Consider the following 18,396-nt stretch of genomic DNA (forward strand, 5'->3'; position numbering starts at 1 on the left):
TATGACCGCATAGGATCGCTTTAGTGAATCCATTATCCAAGTCTCTTTGAACGTAGTGTTCAGGCCTTTGCAGTCCTCGCAGTACCTTTTCATGTGTTCCGATCTTCATGCCCTTTCTTGTGTTGAGAGTTTCTTTGTTGCGAGTGTGAAGCAGATGTTTGTATCATGGATTTTTAAATTTCAATTTACCTTATTTATTTTATTATTTCTCAACTACTACCCTCAAAACTATGCCAGAGACTCAAAATACAAATATTAGAATAGGATTATTAATTATACTAGACCATAAGCCAATAGTTGCGTATTTGAATACAAAGTCCACTAATTATCACCAACAATACAAAGACCCTTAACTAGCTTGACACTGAAATACTGTATAATGTCTTGAACTTTTTAAAACAAAATTTACAAGCCTATTATTTTATTTATATCAAGAAATGATCACATTCATTGTCAGGGCACTCCTGATTGCCACGCTTATCTTGATTATACAGCAGTCTACAAGTGATCACTGAGACCGAAAGGAAAAAGCAAGGTCATAACCCTCACCACCCACTGTATGGGTACCCATGTCCAGATCATCTAATATCAAGGTCTAGGTTTCTTTCACCGAGTGAGTTGGCTGTGCAGATAGGGGCGCACAGCTGTGAGCTTGCATGCGGGAGATAGTGGATGTTCAGCCCCAGAGCATTTGCCTGGTGTGAAAATGGGTCACCACGGAAAACCATCTTCAGAGCTGGCAACATTGGCGTTCGACCCACTATGCTCATATCTGCGCACCCCTAATCGCACGGCCAACTCGCTTGGTATGTTCTCGGACACTCCCAGCAACGCAAAACATTTTTTTTTTGCCATTTGTTTTATGTCGCATTGACAAAGCAGGTCTTATGGAGACAATTGGATACGACAAGACTAGACTAAGACTGGGAAGGCCTTAATTAAGGTACAGCCACAGCATTTGCCTAGATGTGAAAGTGGAAAACCACGGTAAACTATCTTGAGGGTTGCCTACAATGGGAATGCAAGTTCACGGCTGTGAGACTCAAACTGCGCGGTCAACTCGCTTGGTAAATAAATAATACAATCTCATATCAAAGCTTTTAATAAAAAAGCAACCCTGTGCAATACAAATCTGATAGCACTTTAAGGTAGAAGGGGCTGTTTTCCCATTTCTAGGCCTTACAAAGTATATTATCATGAAGAAAGAAACATTATCTTATTTCATCATCAAAGTCAATTACAAATGGCAATTAATTGTTACTCCTTTACAGGTCTAAGACAAAGGAAGTGGTGGTATTTACCGAAGAGAGGAAAACCAAAGGTACCTTATCACAATACAACTTCTTACTATACAATCAAGTATTATAAGATCTGATAAATAATTGCAAAATAACATAATGTAGCTTAAGGTTTAACTGGCCTAATGTCACTAAATTTATATGAAATAATCATGCACAGAATATCGTGAGCTCTACTCAGATTGATAAATAATAGAACGATTTTCACTTCATTGCCTCACTTGTTCTACGATAACACTACTGCCCCTTAACATTTAACGCGTTATCCAAGATCAATATTAAACGGTAAGTTATCTCGTAAGATGATGAAAAAATGTAACCAAAAAAAAATCACTGACCATCATCACTTGGCGATATGCAATAATCATCTTCAACCGAGTGCCCGTACACATCATCATAACCGTCGTATTCTGAAACAGAATGATCACATCTTAATCAACATCAAATTCAACCCATCATTTCGCATGACGATGTCCTAACAAAACCATCTGTTAACATATAGGTTTTAGAATAGAAACTTACCATCTTTATAGTTCATAGAACGAACATTTCTATGGCGCGACATTGTGAAACTATGTGACCATTATCAATATATACAACACATGTGAACGCCCACAAAACACATCACCAATTTCAACTTCGAAAAATGAAAACAGATCAAAACGTTTCCCTCATATTTCTCAATGATGCGAATAGAGATTTCAGCTGCACACAACGACATTAAAGATATATAGACTGCTAAACATACTCGTTACAGCGCCCCTGGTTGAAGCACAGCGAACTAACTTTTGCCTACAACTGTCATGGCGGCTGCCACTTCTTGGTCTTGACAGTTAGCCCTTATCAGTTCAATGAACTGATGAGATTATACGTTATTGCAAATGAAAGATATATTTAAGAATAAACACGACATTTTCAAACATGCTTAATGTTGAACTGATGTTATAATTAAATAAGCGCAGTGAATTTGGTGAGCATTTGCTTGGTTAAAACGAGAAATACGTATGTAGAAGAATGGATAATGCGGCGTCATGCACTAACAATAAAGCCATTCACTACAGAAAGACATGTTGTACGTACAGCAGTTCATTGAGGAATTCACACGCGTAGAGAAAGATACCCTGCCTTTTCATGACATACCTTCAGTGTCATTCTGGTATAATTTTTGAATTTTGCTTCTTTGTCTTGTTTGTTACGTTTTATGCTTTTTGCTACTTATGACTACTTTCTAAGAACTGCTGTGCGACATGTAGCACAGACGTCCGTTGGTTGCGGTGTGCAATATCTCTACGCCATCCTCTGTCTGTCGTAAGGGGCCACTAAATGGGGTAACCCCAGATTCTAAAGTTGAGAACACCTGACCCCTGGTTGAGTGTAGCATTCCTTTCACATACGGTATCCTACCAGGTTTACCACTTTAATATTTCTACCGGACCTCTCTTGGTCAAACCTCGCCTGACTTCATTCGACTGAATTTATTTATTTATTTATTTATTTATTTATTTATTTATTTATTTATTTATTTATTTATTTATTTATTTTAACCTTGCACACCTTCTCAAAGACCGTACTCCATCACACAACAACTTCTGCAGAGCCTTTCTATGGCAGATTCAGAGGAAATAAGCATGTTTTGCCTACAAGTGTCATGGCTGCCAGTGGTTCAAGTAGATTCAAAGATGGCCATCAGATTAGCAGTCTATATTTTTAATGTCGTTGGCTGCACAGCAATGGTGCTGCATTCTACGTGTATTTTTGGGAAGTAGTCGAACTTCATCGATAAAGAACGAACTTACCCGAAGTAGAGGAATATCTGTTATCTGTTTGTATCGCCATGATGTTGCTGTGAAATTGTAATCTAAAATATTCATCCCGATGTTGGACTTAGGCCTTTTCCAATGTAGTAATTACGCTTTCATCCAGAAGAGAACCCAGGGAAGCATTTCGTGGATACCAAAGAAAGCTTCAAACGTGTTTGAAGCTTTCGAGGCCGTATTCATGGAACTATGAACCTGGACTCGTTGTCTTTTGCCTTGTCACAAATAAGTTATTTGGTTGCAAATTTAACAAAGAAAAATTTTAAGCAAAGTGCTCAGGAACTATCCAATGTAAGTACCCGACTTAATAATTGCATGAGAGTACTGTGCACCCGTAGAATAGTGGTAATAAAGTAAAGAGGTCAGAGGAGATTGGGGTTACGCATATGTTACTAGCCTACAGCTGGAGTGTGATCCCTGTGGTTTCCCCTCGCCCCTTTGCTAATTGAACTTTTCAGTCCAAAACATGTGCCGGGCAGTCACGTTGAAGTATACTGATTGCTCTTTTCCCATTTTCCCCGTACACAAGTCCATTCATGACGGTTTGATTACTGAACTGATGGGACCATAACCCAAACACATAAAGGCATCCATATAACAAAGATGTGCAACTTACACTTTTATTACGAGCTGCCTGTTTAGAATTATATTCGTACTGTAGTGGAAAGATAGTAGTTTGAGATTTTACCGAAATGGGTATACAGGTTTAAGTATTCTTGCAGATTAATTAGGACTTATTACACTTCTTAGACTTCAGTGGATGACTAGGGGGCTGTATTGTGAATGATTTTGAAATTCATGAGTTTGTTTCCACGTGTGCATAAATCTTTGTTTAATGCACGTTGAAAAATCTCTTGGCTTTTAATGTTTGAACTAATATCAGCAGAAAATATTAATACAGGTCAAATTTTAGGTTAGGATAATAAGGAAAGTAGTTCTTTTAAGTTGTCTGTGTGTTCTTTAGGATTTATGATTTATCATTTATTTTTATATAAAATTTAAGTTCTGATCAAGCCAAATGACTACCAGTTGTCATAATTTTCAATATAATTTTATTTTGACCCAGTATGTGCAGTTGTGAATATCTCAAAGATTCCCAAGATAGGTAGTGCCATAGTGGGAATTAATTCAATTAATTACCAGTGTTTGTATTATATATAAACCAGAGTTATCTGTGGAGAGGTTACTTTTAATGTAGAATTGACATTGTTTGATTTGGGTAGGTGTTTTGGGACTGTCACTAATATACTCTTGGTTGCTGAGACTGTGTTCAACAGTAAGCAAGTATTTCAATTGACAGTTTCTTTTTCTTACTTATTCAGGAATAATTTGTATTAATATTGTGTTGAACATTTGCATACATTTGTTTCCTTAGAGGTTTTAAAGTTCTGTTTAATTTAATCTAGATATACTCTATCATAATAAGCCATTTACCTGATGTGTAGGCCTATGTATCTGATTAATATTAATTCTTTAACCAGCAAAGCATATTTTCCAAGTTATTTATTCGTTTTAATAATGTATAATACATGTTTTGGATTAGTATTGGATTAAATAAGACTATATACAATAAACTTTAAAGTTAGTAGCACTGATAACCTTGTAGAAGCTGATGTTTTGTTATAGTAGTTGGTGGAAGTAAGTCTGCTGCCAGGTTCTAGCACTAGCTCGTACTTCTCCTACCAGGTGAGTTGGCCGTGCGGTTAGGGGCGTGCAGCTCTGAGCTTGCATCCGGGAGATAGTGGGTTCGAATACCACTGTCGGCAGCCCTGAAGATGGTTTTCCGTGGTTTGCCATTTTCACACCAGGCAAATGCTGGGGCTGTACCTTAATTAAGGCCACGGCCGCTTCCCAATCCTAGCCCTTTCCTATCCCATTGTCGCCATTAGGCCTGTCTGTGTCAGTGCGACGTAAAGCCACTAGCAAAAAAAAAAAAGAAAGGAAACAAGTTATTTATAACCAGCAAGCCATCTGCTGTTATTCGGCAGTACAATTCTTATATGGGCGAAGTTGACTCATCAGATCAAATGTGCTATACTGCTATTTAGATGAGCGCCGGACACTAAAGTATTGGAAAAAAAGTGACATTTCATATTTTGGAAGGATTACAATAAACTTGTAGCCTACATTGTGTATAAATATAATGCAGACAAACCCCTATCAAGACTTGACTTCACAGGTTCATTAGTTGAGGAACTTGCTGCCGAGTGACTTGGTGTCCAAGTGGCAATTCATCTCGCGCGGGTGGACAACAAACCCCTTGCTCTTTTGTCAGAAAAAAAAAAAAAGACGTAACTGTTCCGTATGCAGCAAGATTAGTACTAGTCCAGGTGTTAAAAGGAAAAAAGACCAGATACATTCGTAAACAGTGTAAGAAGTGTGTACACCTTTGTGCCTCCCTAAGCACATTTGCTAGAGCACATCATAAACATGTGTAAATATTAGTAAATAGTTTCTTGTATCATATTTTTAAGGCAAAAAGTGAATTTTTGAGTGTTCAGTTTGTGTGAAATAGACATTAGTAATCATTTTTTACTTAAAGCAAACCTGGAACTGCTGCCATTTGCATCTAATGTAAGAGGTGGTGGTGGTGGTGGTGATTATTGTTTTAAGAGGAAGTACAACTAGGCAACCATCCTCTATATAACACTGATCAGAGAGAAAAAATGGAAGGAGCCCGACACTTCGAAAAATGAAGGTATCGGCCAAAAGAAGACAAGGGCCACGAAGGCGTGAAAATTAAAGACTCCCTAGCCCTCGCAAACCTAATAGCGTCGGGTTCAGAAAAGAACAAGAGTTGACCAAGAGAGGTCAGATAGGATAGATGAATGTGAGAAGTCTGGCACAAGTAAGTGGAAGCAGTGCCAAGACTCAGCTAAGGGCCCCGTGGTCGCCAACCCACGCTCCAAATTTCAGAGCCCCCTGGAGCCCCTTTTAGTCATCTCTTACGACAGGCAGGGGATACCGTGGGTGTTATTTCACGTTAATGTAATAATAATAATATTGTACATAAAGCTCTATTATTTTTAGTATATGGCATAAGAAACACCACCTCTCTAAAATAATGCAGTTTTTGATAGTAAAAATATTTATTTAAATTATCACTTCATAAAATAAGGGTGCATTAATTTACATCAATAAAATGCCTGAAGCATTACTTTCAAAACAAACAAAAAATGCCCATCCAATTTACATAAATTGAACAGAAGTTATTACGAATAATTTATTGCAGGGTAAAAAGTGCACATTAGGTCTTGGTGGTATAGGACATGGACACCGCGTATGAGGCTGGTGGTCAAAGGGTTAAGACACTGATGTTTTAGTCTTGCAGTGTTAGCAACCTGATTATCAGTTTCATGAAAGATAAAATAATGTGTTATGTGAATTAAACTTTGTGGACATATTAGATATGGTTGAATAAATGTGATAATTGAACATCTATTATCTATAAGTATAAGAGTGTAGGCTTATCCTGGAAAATCACAAGACTTGTAACTTGCAACTGCTTTATCTCATTCTATTATCTCATTCTACGTCCCTTACTCTGAAAAACGTTAGTAAAAAGTTAAACCATTCTCTCCTTTGACTACTTCTGCATGTCTTAACTCTCAGTAGTAGCCAATTATAATTCTTGGAACTGTAATTTCTGTATATTTATAGCTTAAAACTATCTCACTGTCATATCTAATTTATGTTTACTGTCCCTTTCTTGTGCAACTTTGTTATTCTCCTTTGTTACTTGGCATGTATACAGTATTATTATTCCATGATCACCAAATATTTATCATAGCAGTTGTTCTGGCCATTCCCAAGTTTGTTACTGTTGGGTGCAGAAAGAACGTAGAAGGTCCTTCTTAATAATATCTATCCCTTTCCTTAACTTCCTCCATTTGTTATCCAATCTTCTGAGACAGTGTTTTGTAGAAGAACGACACTTTGAGTATGGGAAAGATTTTATGATGGCCTTCATGGACTTGGAGAAGGCATATGACAGTGTCCATAGAAATAAAATCTGGGAAGCTATGAGAGCGAAAGCAGTAAATGGGCAGATAGTGACACGGGTGAAAAATATATATATGTGATGGAAGCAAAAGCTGTATTAATGTTGGAACTGTATATTGATGATGGAAGATATAATACAAAAGGTAGTACACACCATTGGGGAGAGAAGAATGAAAGCAGTGTTGTTTGCAGATCTGCTAATGTGGGGAAACAGTGAGAGTGAAGTGAAGGAACAGCTAAGTGTATGGGAGAAAGTTCTCAGCCCAAAAGAGTGACGTGCTGGTAACGACACGAAACAAGACCCGAGCGTATGATGGGTTGGCATTAGGAGGGGAGCAGATGAAAAGAGCTGAAAGCTTTAAGTACCCTGGGAAGTGTATTTGAAGATAATGGAGGTAACAGGATGGAATTCATTGAAAGAGGAAGGTGTGCAAATGGATTCTTCTTGCTAGTTGTTTTTTTACGTCGCACCGACACAGATAGGTCTTACGGCGATGATTGGACAGGAAAGGGCTAGGAGTGGGAAGGAAGCGGCCATGGCCTTAATTAAGGTACAGCCCCAGCATTTGCCTGGTGTGAAAATGGGAAACCACGGAAAACCATTTTTAGGGCTGCCGACAGTGGGGTTCGAACCTACTATCTCCCAAATACCGGATACTGGCCGCACTTAAGCGACTGCAGCTATCGAGCTCGGTGCAAATGGATTCTTTAAGAGTGTGGGATGATTGATGCAGAACAGGGATATTCCACAGAGATGTAAAGGGATTAAACTTCTATAAAAGACTTATTTTGTGCCAATTTTGATGTATGGATCAGGAACGTGGGTGGGTGATGGAGAAGGATAAAAATAGAATACAAGGTGTGGAAATGAAGTTTCAAAGATGTCAAGTTTATTTGACGAGAATGACCAGAGTAAGAAATAGGAGTGTTTAGGAAATGGTGAATGAGGTACCCCTACAGGAAAAGATAGGAAAATCAAGGCTGCATTGATATGGATATATTAAGAGAATGGGAGAAGAGAGAAATTGAGTTGAAGGGAAAGAAGACAGAGGGACAGATGGCTGAAAGGTGTAAAGAAGAGCATCGAAGCAAGAGGAGAGAACTGGACTAGAGTGAGAGAAGGGAAGTGGTGGATGGACAGAAAACTATGGAGAGGCTTATGTTCCAAGCAGATCCAGTCTGTGGTTGGAAGTTGCTCCTGATGATGATGATGATATTTTAAAGTAACAAATGACATATCATACTTTGATCGCTGAAATACCAAGAATTAGACATAAATGGCTTCTGTCAATTCAAGGATATTTTTTTCTCCTGATTAATGTGTTCACATTATTTTGCTTCAGTTTTCTACTGCACACCCCTGTGAAAATCCTCCTCCTGTCATGTACAGTGAAGGTGAGAGTTTCAGAATGCATGTCATTCATTCAGCAAAATAGCCATACAAAGGGTGTAGAATAATACACTAAAAAGATCAATACCTCAGGCAAGTTGGCCATGCGGTTACGGGTTCACAGGTATGAGCTTGCACCTAGGAGCGGGTTCGAACCCCATTGTCGCAGCCCTAATGGTTTCTCATTTTCACACCAGGTAAATGTACCTTAATTAAGGCTATGGCTTCTTCCTTCCTACTTCTAGCCTGTTTCTATCCTGTCATCGCCATAAGACCTGTCATTGTTGGTGCGCCGTAAAGCAAATTATTTAACAAACTAAAAAAAAAATCATTGCTGACTAAAATCTGATAAGTTGTTTCAATAACAATCTCAACACAATTACACACACCAGATTTATTATTTAATCAGAAGCTGCCTCTGCCTTTTACATCAATCTAGGCAAACTGTTAAATGAACTGTGACAGAAGAAAAACTGCGAATTGGCTAGACTTCTGTATCTGTGAGCTTGCATCCGGGAGATAGTAGGTTCGAATCCCACTATCGGCAGCCCTGAAGATGGTTTTCCGTGGTTTCCCATTTTCACACCAGGCAAATGCTGGGGCTGTACCTTAATTAAGGCCACGGCCGCTTCCTTCCAACTCCTAGGCCTTTCCTATCCCATCGTCGCCATAAGACCTATCTGTGTCGGCGCGACGTAAAGCCCCTAGCAAAAAAAAAAAAAAAAAAAAAAAAACTTCTGTATCATGACTTCGGAAAACTGGAAGAAGCCTAATTGTGAGTTGCGCCATCTCGTGACCCATGTCGTAGTACATGGCTTCCATGTATATAAATATAAAAAGAGAGGACAATCTCTGACTAATTTCTGTACAGAGGAATAACTAAATCTACTTCATTGTGTTACTGTTTTACTAATAATGGGCATTGCCTGCAATAAATCATAATTATTACTCCTTAGCTTTTCAAATGTTGCCTGTTGTGACTAGCCTGTGTGGTGCTTTGGACCTCCTGAAAGAAATGTAAAATATATTCAAATATTTTTGGTTGTTAATTTGTACTTCTTTTTTGTAATGTTTTGAATCCCAGAGTACAGGAAGCCGAGATAAAATGAGAAATCTCTAACTGTGAAGCTTTTTAGGCTTTTGAAACTAATGTAGGATTATAATAATAATAATCCTATGGCCTCAGCTACCATGTGCAGATATTTCAATTTGACACAATCTGGCTGTCTGCTCGTCAATTTCGATGTTCCATTTTACTCTAGGCCCACTAGATGGCAGACCGAGTAAACCGAAACTCTCTTGGGCGTCTATGGCTGAGATTTAATGAATTTTGTCGGGTAAACACCAAATGTGTCACTAGAGATCTTTTACATGCCGACATCGTACGACTTGGAGTGTCGAATGGACTTTTTTCCGCCCTTCAAAAAAATCCGACTACCTCTGCCGGGTTTGAACCCGCTGTCTTCGGATCCGGAGGCCGACATTCTACCACTGATCCACCGAGGCAGGATTAATAAAATAATAATATTAGATAGTGTGTGAAAAAAAGAAAACCTCTAATAACAGATTATACTGCAAAAAATTATCATTTAGTTTAAAAAAAAGGAGAACAACTTTGTAGATTAACCGAGAAGAAACTGAAAAGAAATTGCTTCCACCGACAACGAAGAAATGACTATCATGGTTGAGGAAGGGAGGAGAATGGTAAATCGACTAAAAAGAAACAGGTGGTGATATGATTAAGACTAATTGTAAATCATTTGCAAGGCAGATATAAGATGGCTTCATAGAGTTGACCTAGTATGACTTGATTGAGATTTGGAGCGAGGTACATCACATTTACGGAGGCAGCTACGGGAATTAGCTGAAACACCCTGCAGCGGATCGTGCACGGCCACTTACACTTGGGAAAGGTGTCACCCATGCGAATGCCTGGACTCTTGCCTGAGACGAAAAGCAGAGGTGTGTTGACGTGTGCAGAGAACTTTTGCAACGCCATGATCAAGATCCAGCCGACTTCATGGCTAGGCTTGTGGCTGGTGATGAGACATGGCTCCATTACCATGAGCCACAAACAAAATTACAATGGAAGCATAGGGGCAGTCCACCTGCAAAGAAATGTCGTACAGTGCCATCAGTTGGCAAGCGATGGCGACGGTGTTCTGGGACACAAAGGGCATCATCCTCATTAGCTGGCTGGAATTTGGGGCCACAATGAACAGTGCAGCATATGTGGCAACACTTAAGCGCTTACGTCATGCCATTCAAACTAAGCGGCCTGGAAAATGGGCTAAAGGTGTGCTTTTGCAACATGGCAATGCCTGGCCCCACACTAGCCGAGAGACCACCTTTGCCATTGATTGATCAAATAGGATGCACGGTGCTGCCACACCCACATACTCTCCCGACTTGGCACTAAGTGATTATCACCTGTTCGGGAACATGAAGAAACCTCAGCGTGATCGCCATTTTGCTGATTTTGCAGAACACGACACAGCTGTCAAGGCATGGGTATGCAGCACTCCGAAAGAATGGTTTCAGGAAGGTCTGGAGAGACTGACACATCAATGGCAAAAGTGCATACAGTTACAAGGAGATTATGTTGAGAAGGTTAATGTAACAACTGATGTATAATGTACTTCATTTAGGTAGAAAAAAATAAAGTGTAAAACAATATAGTACGCCCTTCGTATTTCCAATCCATTATTGTCTAAAATTGTGTCATTCTATTTCAATGGTACGCACTATAATGCATAATTAGAACACCAGCTGCAAGCATTTCTGGCCATCTGAGGATGCGAAAAATATTTTAAAATAGTTTTTGTACAGGTCTGTTACAGACATCCCATGAGTCATTCAATTTGTTCTTGTGACTCCATTTTTGTTTAAAGCAATAGCCCCCTCTGTGGATCATTAGTTGAACATCAGCCCCCAGATCCGAAGATCGTGGGTTCGAACCCGGCAGAAGTAGTCTTATTATATTTGGATGGTGTAAAAGTTCAGTTTTGCACAGTTTCATTGAGTAAACGATCTCTGGTGACTATTTACTGTTTATCTGACAAAAATTATTTAAAACTGCTGTAGTTCATCCAACAGAGATCAGTTTATATAGCAGTTGAGGCTTCCGCGGCCGGCGTTACAGATCATGTCGGTGCTTTCTGAGCTTGTAGGCCATGGTCCAGAAGCATGTGATGGTCCCAACGTTTCACCAAAGATTACATTCAGCATTACCAAGGGTTCCGACTGACTTCGATAGCAACAAAACTCATGGTGGAATGAAGTGCTGTAGCAATTCCACCTCATTATATAGTGCAGGCTACGGTGCGCTGCTCGCCTATTGGTCCGCCATGCTAGAGGGGCAGTCGCTGATTGGATGTTCTTTAGCCAATAGATGAAGCATTGAGGAGCCCGGTGTACATCGATCTGCCTTGGCAGAGCCAGGCAACTGATCACCCGTTGCTTTTTCTTGTCTGCCAAGGCCATTGTGTCCTCCAGGATTTAAGGCTTTCAGGACCGGAAACCAGGCTTTGTTTACCCGTTCCAATTTCTTCTTATGGTTGAAGCTGTTGGTGTGCTTCAGGATTTGAAAGGCTTCCCTTTGTAGCCGGGCATGATATGATACAGTAGTTGACAGTACTGTACTTTGTTGTACTACCAATATAGTTGGTCCGCTATTGGACATCATTTTACTTTGTTGTCGTTGTACTGTACGGAAGTTATTGAAATCCTGAAACACACCAACAGCTTGAACCGTAAGGAAGAATCTGAATGGGTAAACAAAGCCTGGTTTCCAGTGCTGAAAGCAGCTTGATTAGATCTGCAGATGGAGGTGAGGAGAACTACAGCCACCATGATAAAAATGTACTAGCTGACGACAACAGCTGTCTGAGTAATCTTGCGTGTGTGTCAAATTCATCGTTGATAGAAGTAATTTTTTATAGTTTGTGTAGTTTATCTTTATTTATTGAAGCGTCTACTTGAAAGACTTGCACCAGGCCGCTCCGGAGGCAATATGCGATTGTTATTAATGGTGAGGGTGAAATTAAATGAGAGGAATATTTCTGTGGATTAGTTTTTGTGCGGAAGGGGGGAAGTCACATCCAGCTAATAAATTATGGCAGTACCATATACGATGGCAAACTCAAAAGATGAAAGTTTCTCTTCCTGCATAAAATTTAAGCAATTCTGTTTTAAAGGCTTTGGAATTCTTATATTTAGGAACAGAAGAATTCTAAGGCTGTAAAGTGGCAATGGAGTTTGTAAAATTTATGGACTTGATATTTGATATTTTGAAAATTCTTGCCATCCAAAGGGATGGAGTCTCGACTTTCAAGAAAAAATAAAGACATAATTACGCATTATAGGGATCTATTCATACAGTAGATGGATCTGTTCTTCAGTTACCTGAAGAGATTGAAACTTCAGGCTGGTACTCCTGTGCATGAGTCGAACAGGAGAGTTCCAGTATGTTGATATTTTATTGACTTGTTAAGTGTAAAGGAACTGGCAGGGATATATATCAGGTCACGTGATACACCTCTTATTAGATAGTTACAAGAAAGCTAAGCAAGGACCATTTAGAATTACTCCTCTCATCCATACATTATAGGAGAGGAAACAGAAATTATAATCCCAATGCATTGCGATTCAGTTTGGCATACAGGAAGTGTTTCCTGAGACAGATTGACCCATCAACCACTCTAGATTGTAAGCTGCCAGGAAGTGATGTGTTTCTCTTATTTGCTATGGTTTCTTTTCAAGAAAGCTCATCAACTGATGATAATTACTGTGCTGCAGATTGAGTCACTCACCAAGTACTCTGAAAAATGATGTTGAGTGCATAGCAGGAAATGTCATCTCATCTGAGATATAGGAAAGAAAATGAAGTGCTACAACTGTTAGGTTGTGTGTGCTCAGCATTCTGAAGAGATCGAAAGTCTCGTGCTCCAGGGCACTGCCCTTGAGACGGTAGAGGTGGGATCCTTCGCCGAGTCCGAGGGAAAAACCTACCCGGGAGGGTAAACAGATTCAGAAAGAAAGAAAGAAAATATTTCAGTTGTAAATATCAATTTTCACAGGAAATGAATCAGAGTTCAAAATACCGATTTTTAATTTTCATCCACTCTGTGACAAGAGACCACCAGCGTCTAACACCTCCTTCAGTAATTAAATGATTATTTAAATTTTAGCTATATAAATTATTGAAAGTTCATGACTAATACAGCATTGCAGCAAAACAACTGTCCACAATACGTAAATTAATAGGCCTATAAATGCTACAGAGAAATGCAATCATAGTTCAGCCACAATAAAAGATAAAAGGAACAAACAAACTTACTTCCTTACAGCAAACTTGGTAGAAGACCACCCTTCCATAGTCAAATTGGGATCCCCTGTGATCCACCGTTTCAGCCAGTAGGACTTTGACGATTTTTCTTTGCAATTACAATTTTTTTTATGTCACGCAGACACAGATAGGTCTAATGGTGACGATGGGATGGGAAAGGCCTAGGAGTGGGAAGGAAACGACCGTAGCCTTAATTAAGGTACAGCCCCAGCATGTGCCTGGTGAGAATACAGAAAACTACCGAAAACCATCTTCAGGGCTGCAGACGGTGGGGCTTGAACCCACTATCTCCCAGATGCAAGCTCACAGCTGTGCATCCCTAAGCGCACAGTCAACTCGCCTGGTGATTTTTCTGTGGCCATTGCCACAGACACACTTCTTCTTCACAATAAATCACAACACATTCTGAAGATAAAGCGTACACGTACAACAGTTCACATCGAGAAGGAGGTATAAAGGATATGGGTTGTGCAACGTAGTTTGATGTTGATTGGTTCTCGCATATGACTTACTAGGTTGGGAGGGGTTGAAGGCTTCGAGATCAAATTGTTTATTTGTTTCTCTTGCCAGAAATTTCCAAGAACTATTTCTGGTGACTTCCGAGAATTCCCATTTTTTTTTCGTGGGGTAAACAGATCTTGAGAAATGAGAAGATAATTCTGTCGAGCACATCAGTTACAATATAATGCACTGGAAGAAAATCGGCTTCTTTAAAAGAGATTCAAAAGGTATCAAGTAAGCGATCATATTCAAAATAGGCACAAACCCCTGAAATAGGCATTTATATGCACAATGAAACCAACAAAATATAACTTAAAGTACCCCAAAATGGATTTATATCTCAAAAGCCTACGTTTCTGAACACAGGAATAAAATAGGCAAATTCCCGTCTCTACGTGATTCAGTTGATAGAGAATTCCTTTTATGTCAGACTCATTGGCTGAATGGCCACCGTTTAGGCCTTCGGTTCAAAGGATTCCCGGCCGCGTCGGAGATTTTGATTGCCTCTGATTAATTCTTCTGGTCCGGGGACTGGGTGGTTATGTCTGTCCCAACACTTTCCTCTTCATATTCAGACAACACTACACTACCAACCACCTCAGAAACATGCAGTAGTGATTACATCCCTCCATATAAGGTTGTAGTCAGGAAGGGCATCCGGCCGTAAAACAGGGGGGAAATCCACACGTGTGGCACAGTTCGCACCTGCGACCTCACAGGTTTGGGAAAAGCAGTAGAAAAAGAAGAAAGGTAGAGAATCCCTTTTATCGGTACTGGAGGAAATGGGTTTGGATAAGAAAGCAACTAATATCATTAAAGAGACTATCACAAATATGTTTTCGAAACTTAAATTGATGGTGAGTTACCAAATTCCTTTGAAATAGAACGGAAGTACGGCAGGGGGATGGGCTCTCACCATTGTTGTTCAACTGTGCGCTTGAGAAAGTAGTTAGAGAATGGAACAAAAATATAAAGAGTGGAATGAGACTGGGTTGCAAAAAGAAGAACCTCAAAATCATATGATATGGCCTTGTTTGCTGAAACAGTGGAGGAAGCATGGGAGCAAATCCTTGAACTAGAGAAACAAGCAGCTAAAATAGGTCATCACATCTCCTTCGGGGAAGGAAAAAAAAAAAAAAAAAAAAAAAAAAATCATGACAAGCAACGAACACCCACAAACAAAATATTGAAATAGTCAAAGAATTCTAATATCTCTGAGAATGGATTAGTTGGAATGCTGTGGAATGCTAAGTAACAGAATCCAGGAACAATAAAAAGTCCAGATGGAGAAACTTGAGCTAAGAGAAAGGAAAATTTGAAAGATCATTGGCCCAAAATTTCAGGAAAATTTGAAAGATCATTGGCCCAAAATTTCAGGATAATATACATCAAGAATGAAACACACTACAAGAAAACTGAAAAACTCTCAGATACTGTTATTACAAGATAATCATGTTTTTAATAACATTCTTTTAACACTAATCATGTAGTTTATAACATTTTCAATGAAAGTGGCTCAAAATAGAACCGAAACATGTTTGATTAGAATTACTCTATTTAAAGATGGATATATATATATATTGAACAGGAGGACGGAATAAATCCTTTCCTTTGCAAAGTCTCAGATACTATGCGAAAAGGGATAAATTTTTATGGTCATGTTCTCAGAATTAACCAAACAAATCTTTGACTTCTTCCATAACTACAAAACAAAACCCAACTGGTTTAAAGAATGAACAAATACTGGGCACTAAGAAGGGAACAACACATAGCGAAATGATAGATTCAATGAATCCGAACAGGGTGAAATGAAAGAAGAAGAAGAAAGAATAGCAAAACAGAGCCTGTGAAGATTTGTTTGCAAACACTACAGCAATGGCGCTCAAACAGATGGTCGAGAAACTGCACTCATATATTTACATGAAATTATTCCCAGTGAGGTTGTAACTGTGAATGAAACTGAACTCACAGCTGCTGTGGATATCGAGAATGTCATCATCTTTGACTTTTGCTGGAAGCTTTATTTCAGGGTGAAGAGGCTAGAGGATTCCACGGAAATGACTGAGTTTATTTCTGGCTCAAAAAAATCTCTCTCCAGATTTCATCTATGGCACAAATCCTGTTCAGAAACTACTCTCTTAAAAGTAGGGTTTAATGAAGGTAGGCAGGTAATAGTGAAGGGTATGTAATAAGGAAGAGATATATTGCAAGCGCTCACCTTCTGAGCTCAAGTTGGTGGGTTCAATCTTCGTCTTAATCCGATGGTAGTTGAAAGTGCTCAGATACGTCAGCCTCGTATCGATAGATTTACCTTTTCTTTTCATTAAAGAACTTCTGCAGAACGAAATTCCGGCACCTCATTGTCTGCGAATACAGTTAAAAATGGTTATACAAAACCAATAACACTAGCTAGATTAGCTTCCTCAAATTATAGTATTAGTATAGGGTTTATCTAAGATGCCCTGAAACTAAAATTTTTAATCATTGCAGTTTACAAACTCGGTGTGTTTGCTGGCTTTACACTTAGATGACTTGAGACTTGAATCCTACCAGATCCCTACTCAAAATATCATATAGCACCAGGATGGGACACTGTACTAAAAATCCTGACCAAAAACTCAAACTCTAAACATCAGAAGCTACAAGGAGTACAAGATACCTTCCTCATCTTTGAAATATTTTGCTGTTGCCTGTCAGTGTGTGGATGATAAAAACTTATGTACTTGGCTTTTAATAAATATGTAGCTTCTTGTAGTTCCATCATTTCCGTCCATTAAGAAAGTAGTCCAGTCTGTCTTTGAAAAAGCCTATTTTTATTTGCGCCTGTCCTTAAGTGAAAGGTGCAGACAGGTTGCTCTACAGGCACTGAAAATATTTCCCAAAAGTGAAATGAAATGAAGTTAATTTCCTCTTAGTATATTAAGACACTGTGAAGAGGTTTTTTTTTCCATTTTCCAACAAATTAATGCTTTCTGATGCCACCTTAAGTATTTTTTTGTAATACACAAAAGGTTTATTATTTTATGAACCAGAACAAAATTATAATTTTTCACCCTGATAGTCCTTGAAAAGAAAAGAAGTTAACTCTCTTCAGTTGAGTTCTGAAGGTTCCAGAACCTGTTCTTGATCAATCAGCTGACATTTAAAAAACTTTATTACTAACGTTTTAATGATTTCCTTTCAAGGCCAAATTTCAAGTTCCATTTTTTCTAAAGACTGATACAGTATACTTAAATAGCAGTGGTTCATGGTGGGAATCCCTTGGTTTATGAATTACAGCAGTTGGCTGACCTAGTCAGTTGTCCTGAGAGTCATGATGATATTGGACACATCAAACATATTCTGAGCCAAGAACCGCCTTGTTCTCAGCTGACGAGGAGTACATGATCAGCTGGTGGTCCTTAAACAGTCAACTTAAATTCTGTGTATACCATTATATTCGTGGCCAAAATACCCTCTGTAGAAAGGCATGGAATCTTTTGTGAAAACTTCGGTGATTATCTGCAGGGTTAAAAGAGCTCTTTAATATTACACCTGACAGTAATAAAGTTGTTTGTTTTTATGTCTCACCAATTTCTCTTTTATGGTTTTTGGAGATGCCGAATTGCTAGAATTTTGTTCCGTGTTCTATCTGTGCAATCTGGCTCTTTTCTGGTGAGATTTTTGTGGTTCTGGATATATCTAAAGAACAAAGCAACATTCATAACATCATTCTTGTTTCAGTTTTAAAAGTTTTAAATACAATTTGTATATGCCAATTTTTAGCAATCTACTGAAGATGGTCCAATTGGGATTGAAACATGTATAGATGTGACAAATGTGAAATTTAAGTTTTTTAATTCACATTAACCATAATGTATGAATAAGGAGGATACTGTTCAATAATAAACCATTGTTATAGTGATTAGTCATGGTTCTAGCACTCAATGATAAAAATTTCCTGGATGAAAGTGTCCACAAAGAAGTGCTGCTTAGGATTGAGGAACGAATGCCATGCCTGTGACCAAAAGAAGACCACAATTAAAACCATCTTCCGGATGA

At 38.8% G+C, this 18,396-nt stretch overlaps 2 protein-coding genes across 8 annotated transcripts in view; one reads left to right on the top strand and one right to left on the bottom strand.

The window, feature by feature from the left end:
- Window positions 1-2,004, bottom strand: part of HBS1 (translation elongation factor EF-1alpha (GTPase) HBS1) — a 167,862-nt gene extending 165,858 nt beyond the window's left edge. The window contains exons 1-2 of the mRNA XM_067156259.2: window positions 1,821-2,004; window positions 1,637-1,708 (exon numbers count right to left, since the gene is read on the bottom strand). Coding sequence (XP_067012360.2) covers window positions 1,637-1,708; window positions 1,821-1,863 — 115 coding nt within the window. The 5' untranslated portion in view covers window positions 1,864-2,004. The remainder of the gene's footprint in view (window positions 1-1,636; window positions 1,709-1,820) is intronic.
- A 1,122-nt stretch (window positions 2,005-3,126) lies between these two features.
- Not1 (CCR4-NOT transcription complex subunit 1) overlaps window positions 3,127-18,396 on the top strand; it is a 403,150-nt gene continuing 387,880 nt past the window's right edge. For all 7 annotated transcript variants that reach the window (XM_067156230.2, XM_067156231.2, XM_067156233.2 and 4 more), the window contains exon 1: window positions 3,127-3,406. In XM_067156230.2, coding sequence (XP_067012331.2) covers window positions 3,305-3,406 — 102 coding nt within the window. In that variant the 5' untranslated portion in view covers window positions 3,127-3,304. The remainder of the gene's footprint in view (window positions 3,407-18,396) is intronic.

The sequence above is a fragment of the Anabrus simplex genome, chromosome 12, assembly GCF_040414725.1.
Source record: "Anabrus simplex isolate iqAnaSimp1 chromosome 12, ASM4041472v1, whole genome shotgun sequence".
NCBI classification, from domain to species: domain Eukaryota; kingdom Metazoa; phylum Arthropoda; class Insecta; order Orthoptera; family Tettigoniidae; genus Anabrus; species Anabrus simplex.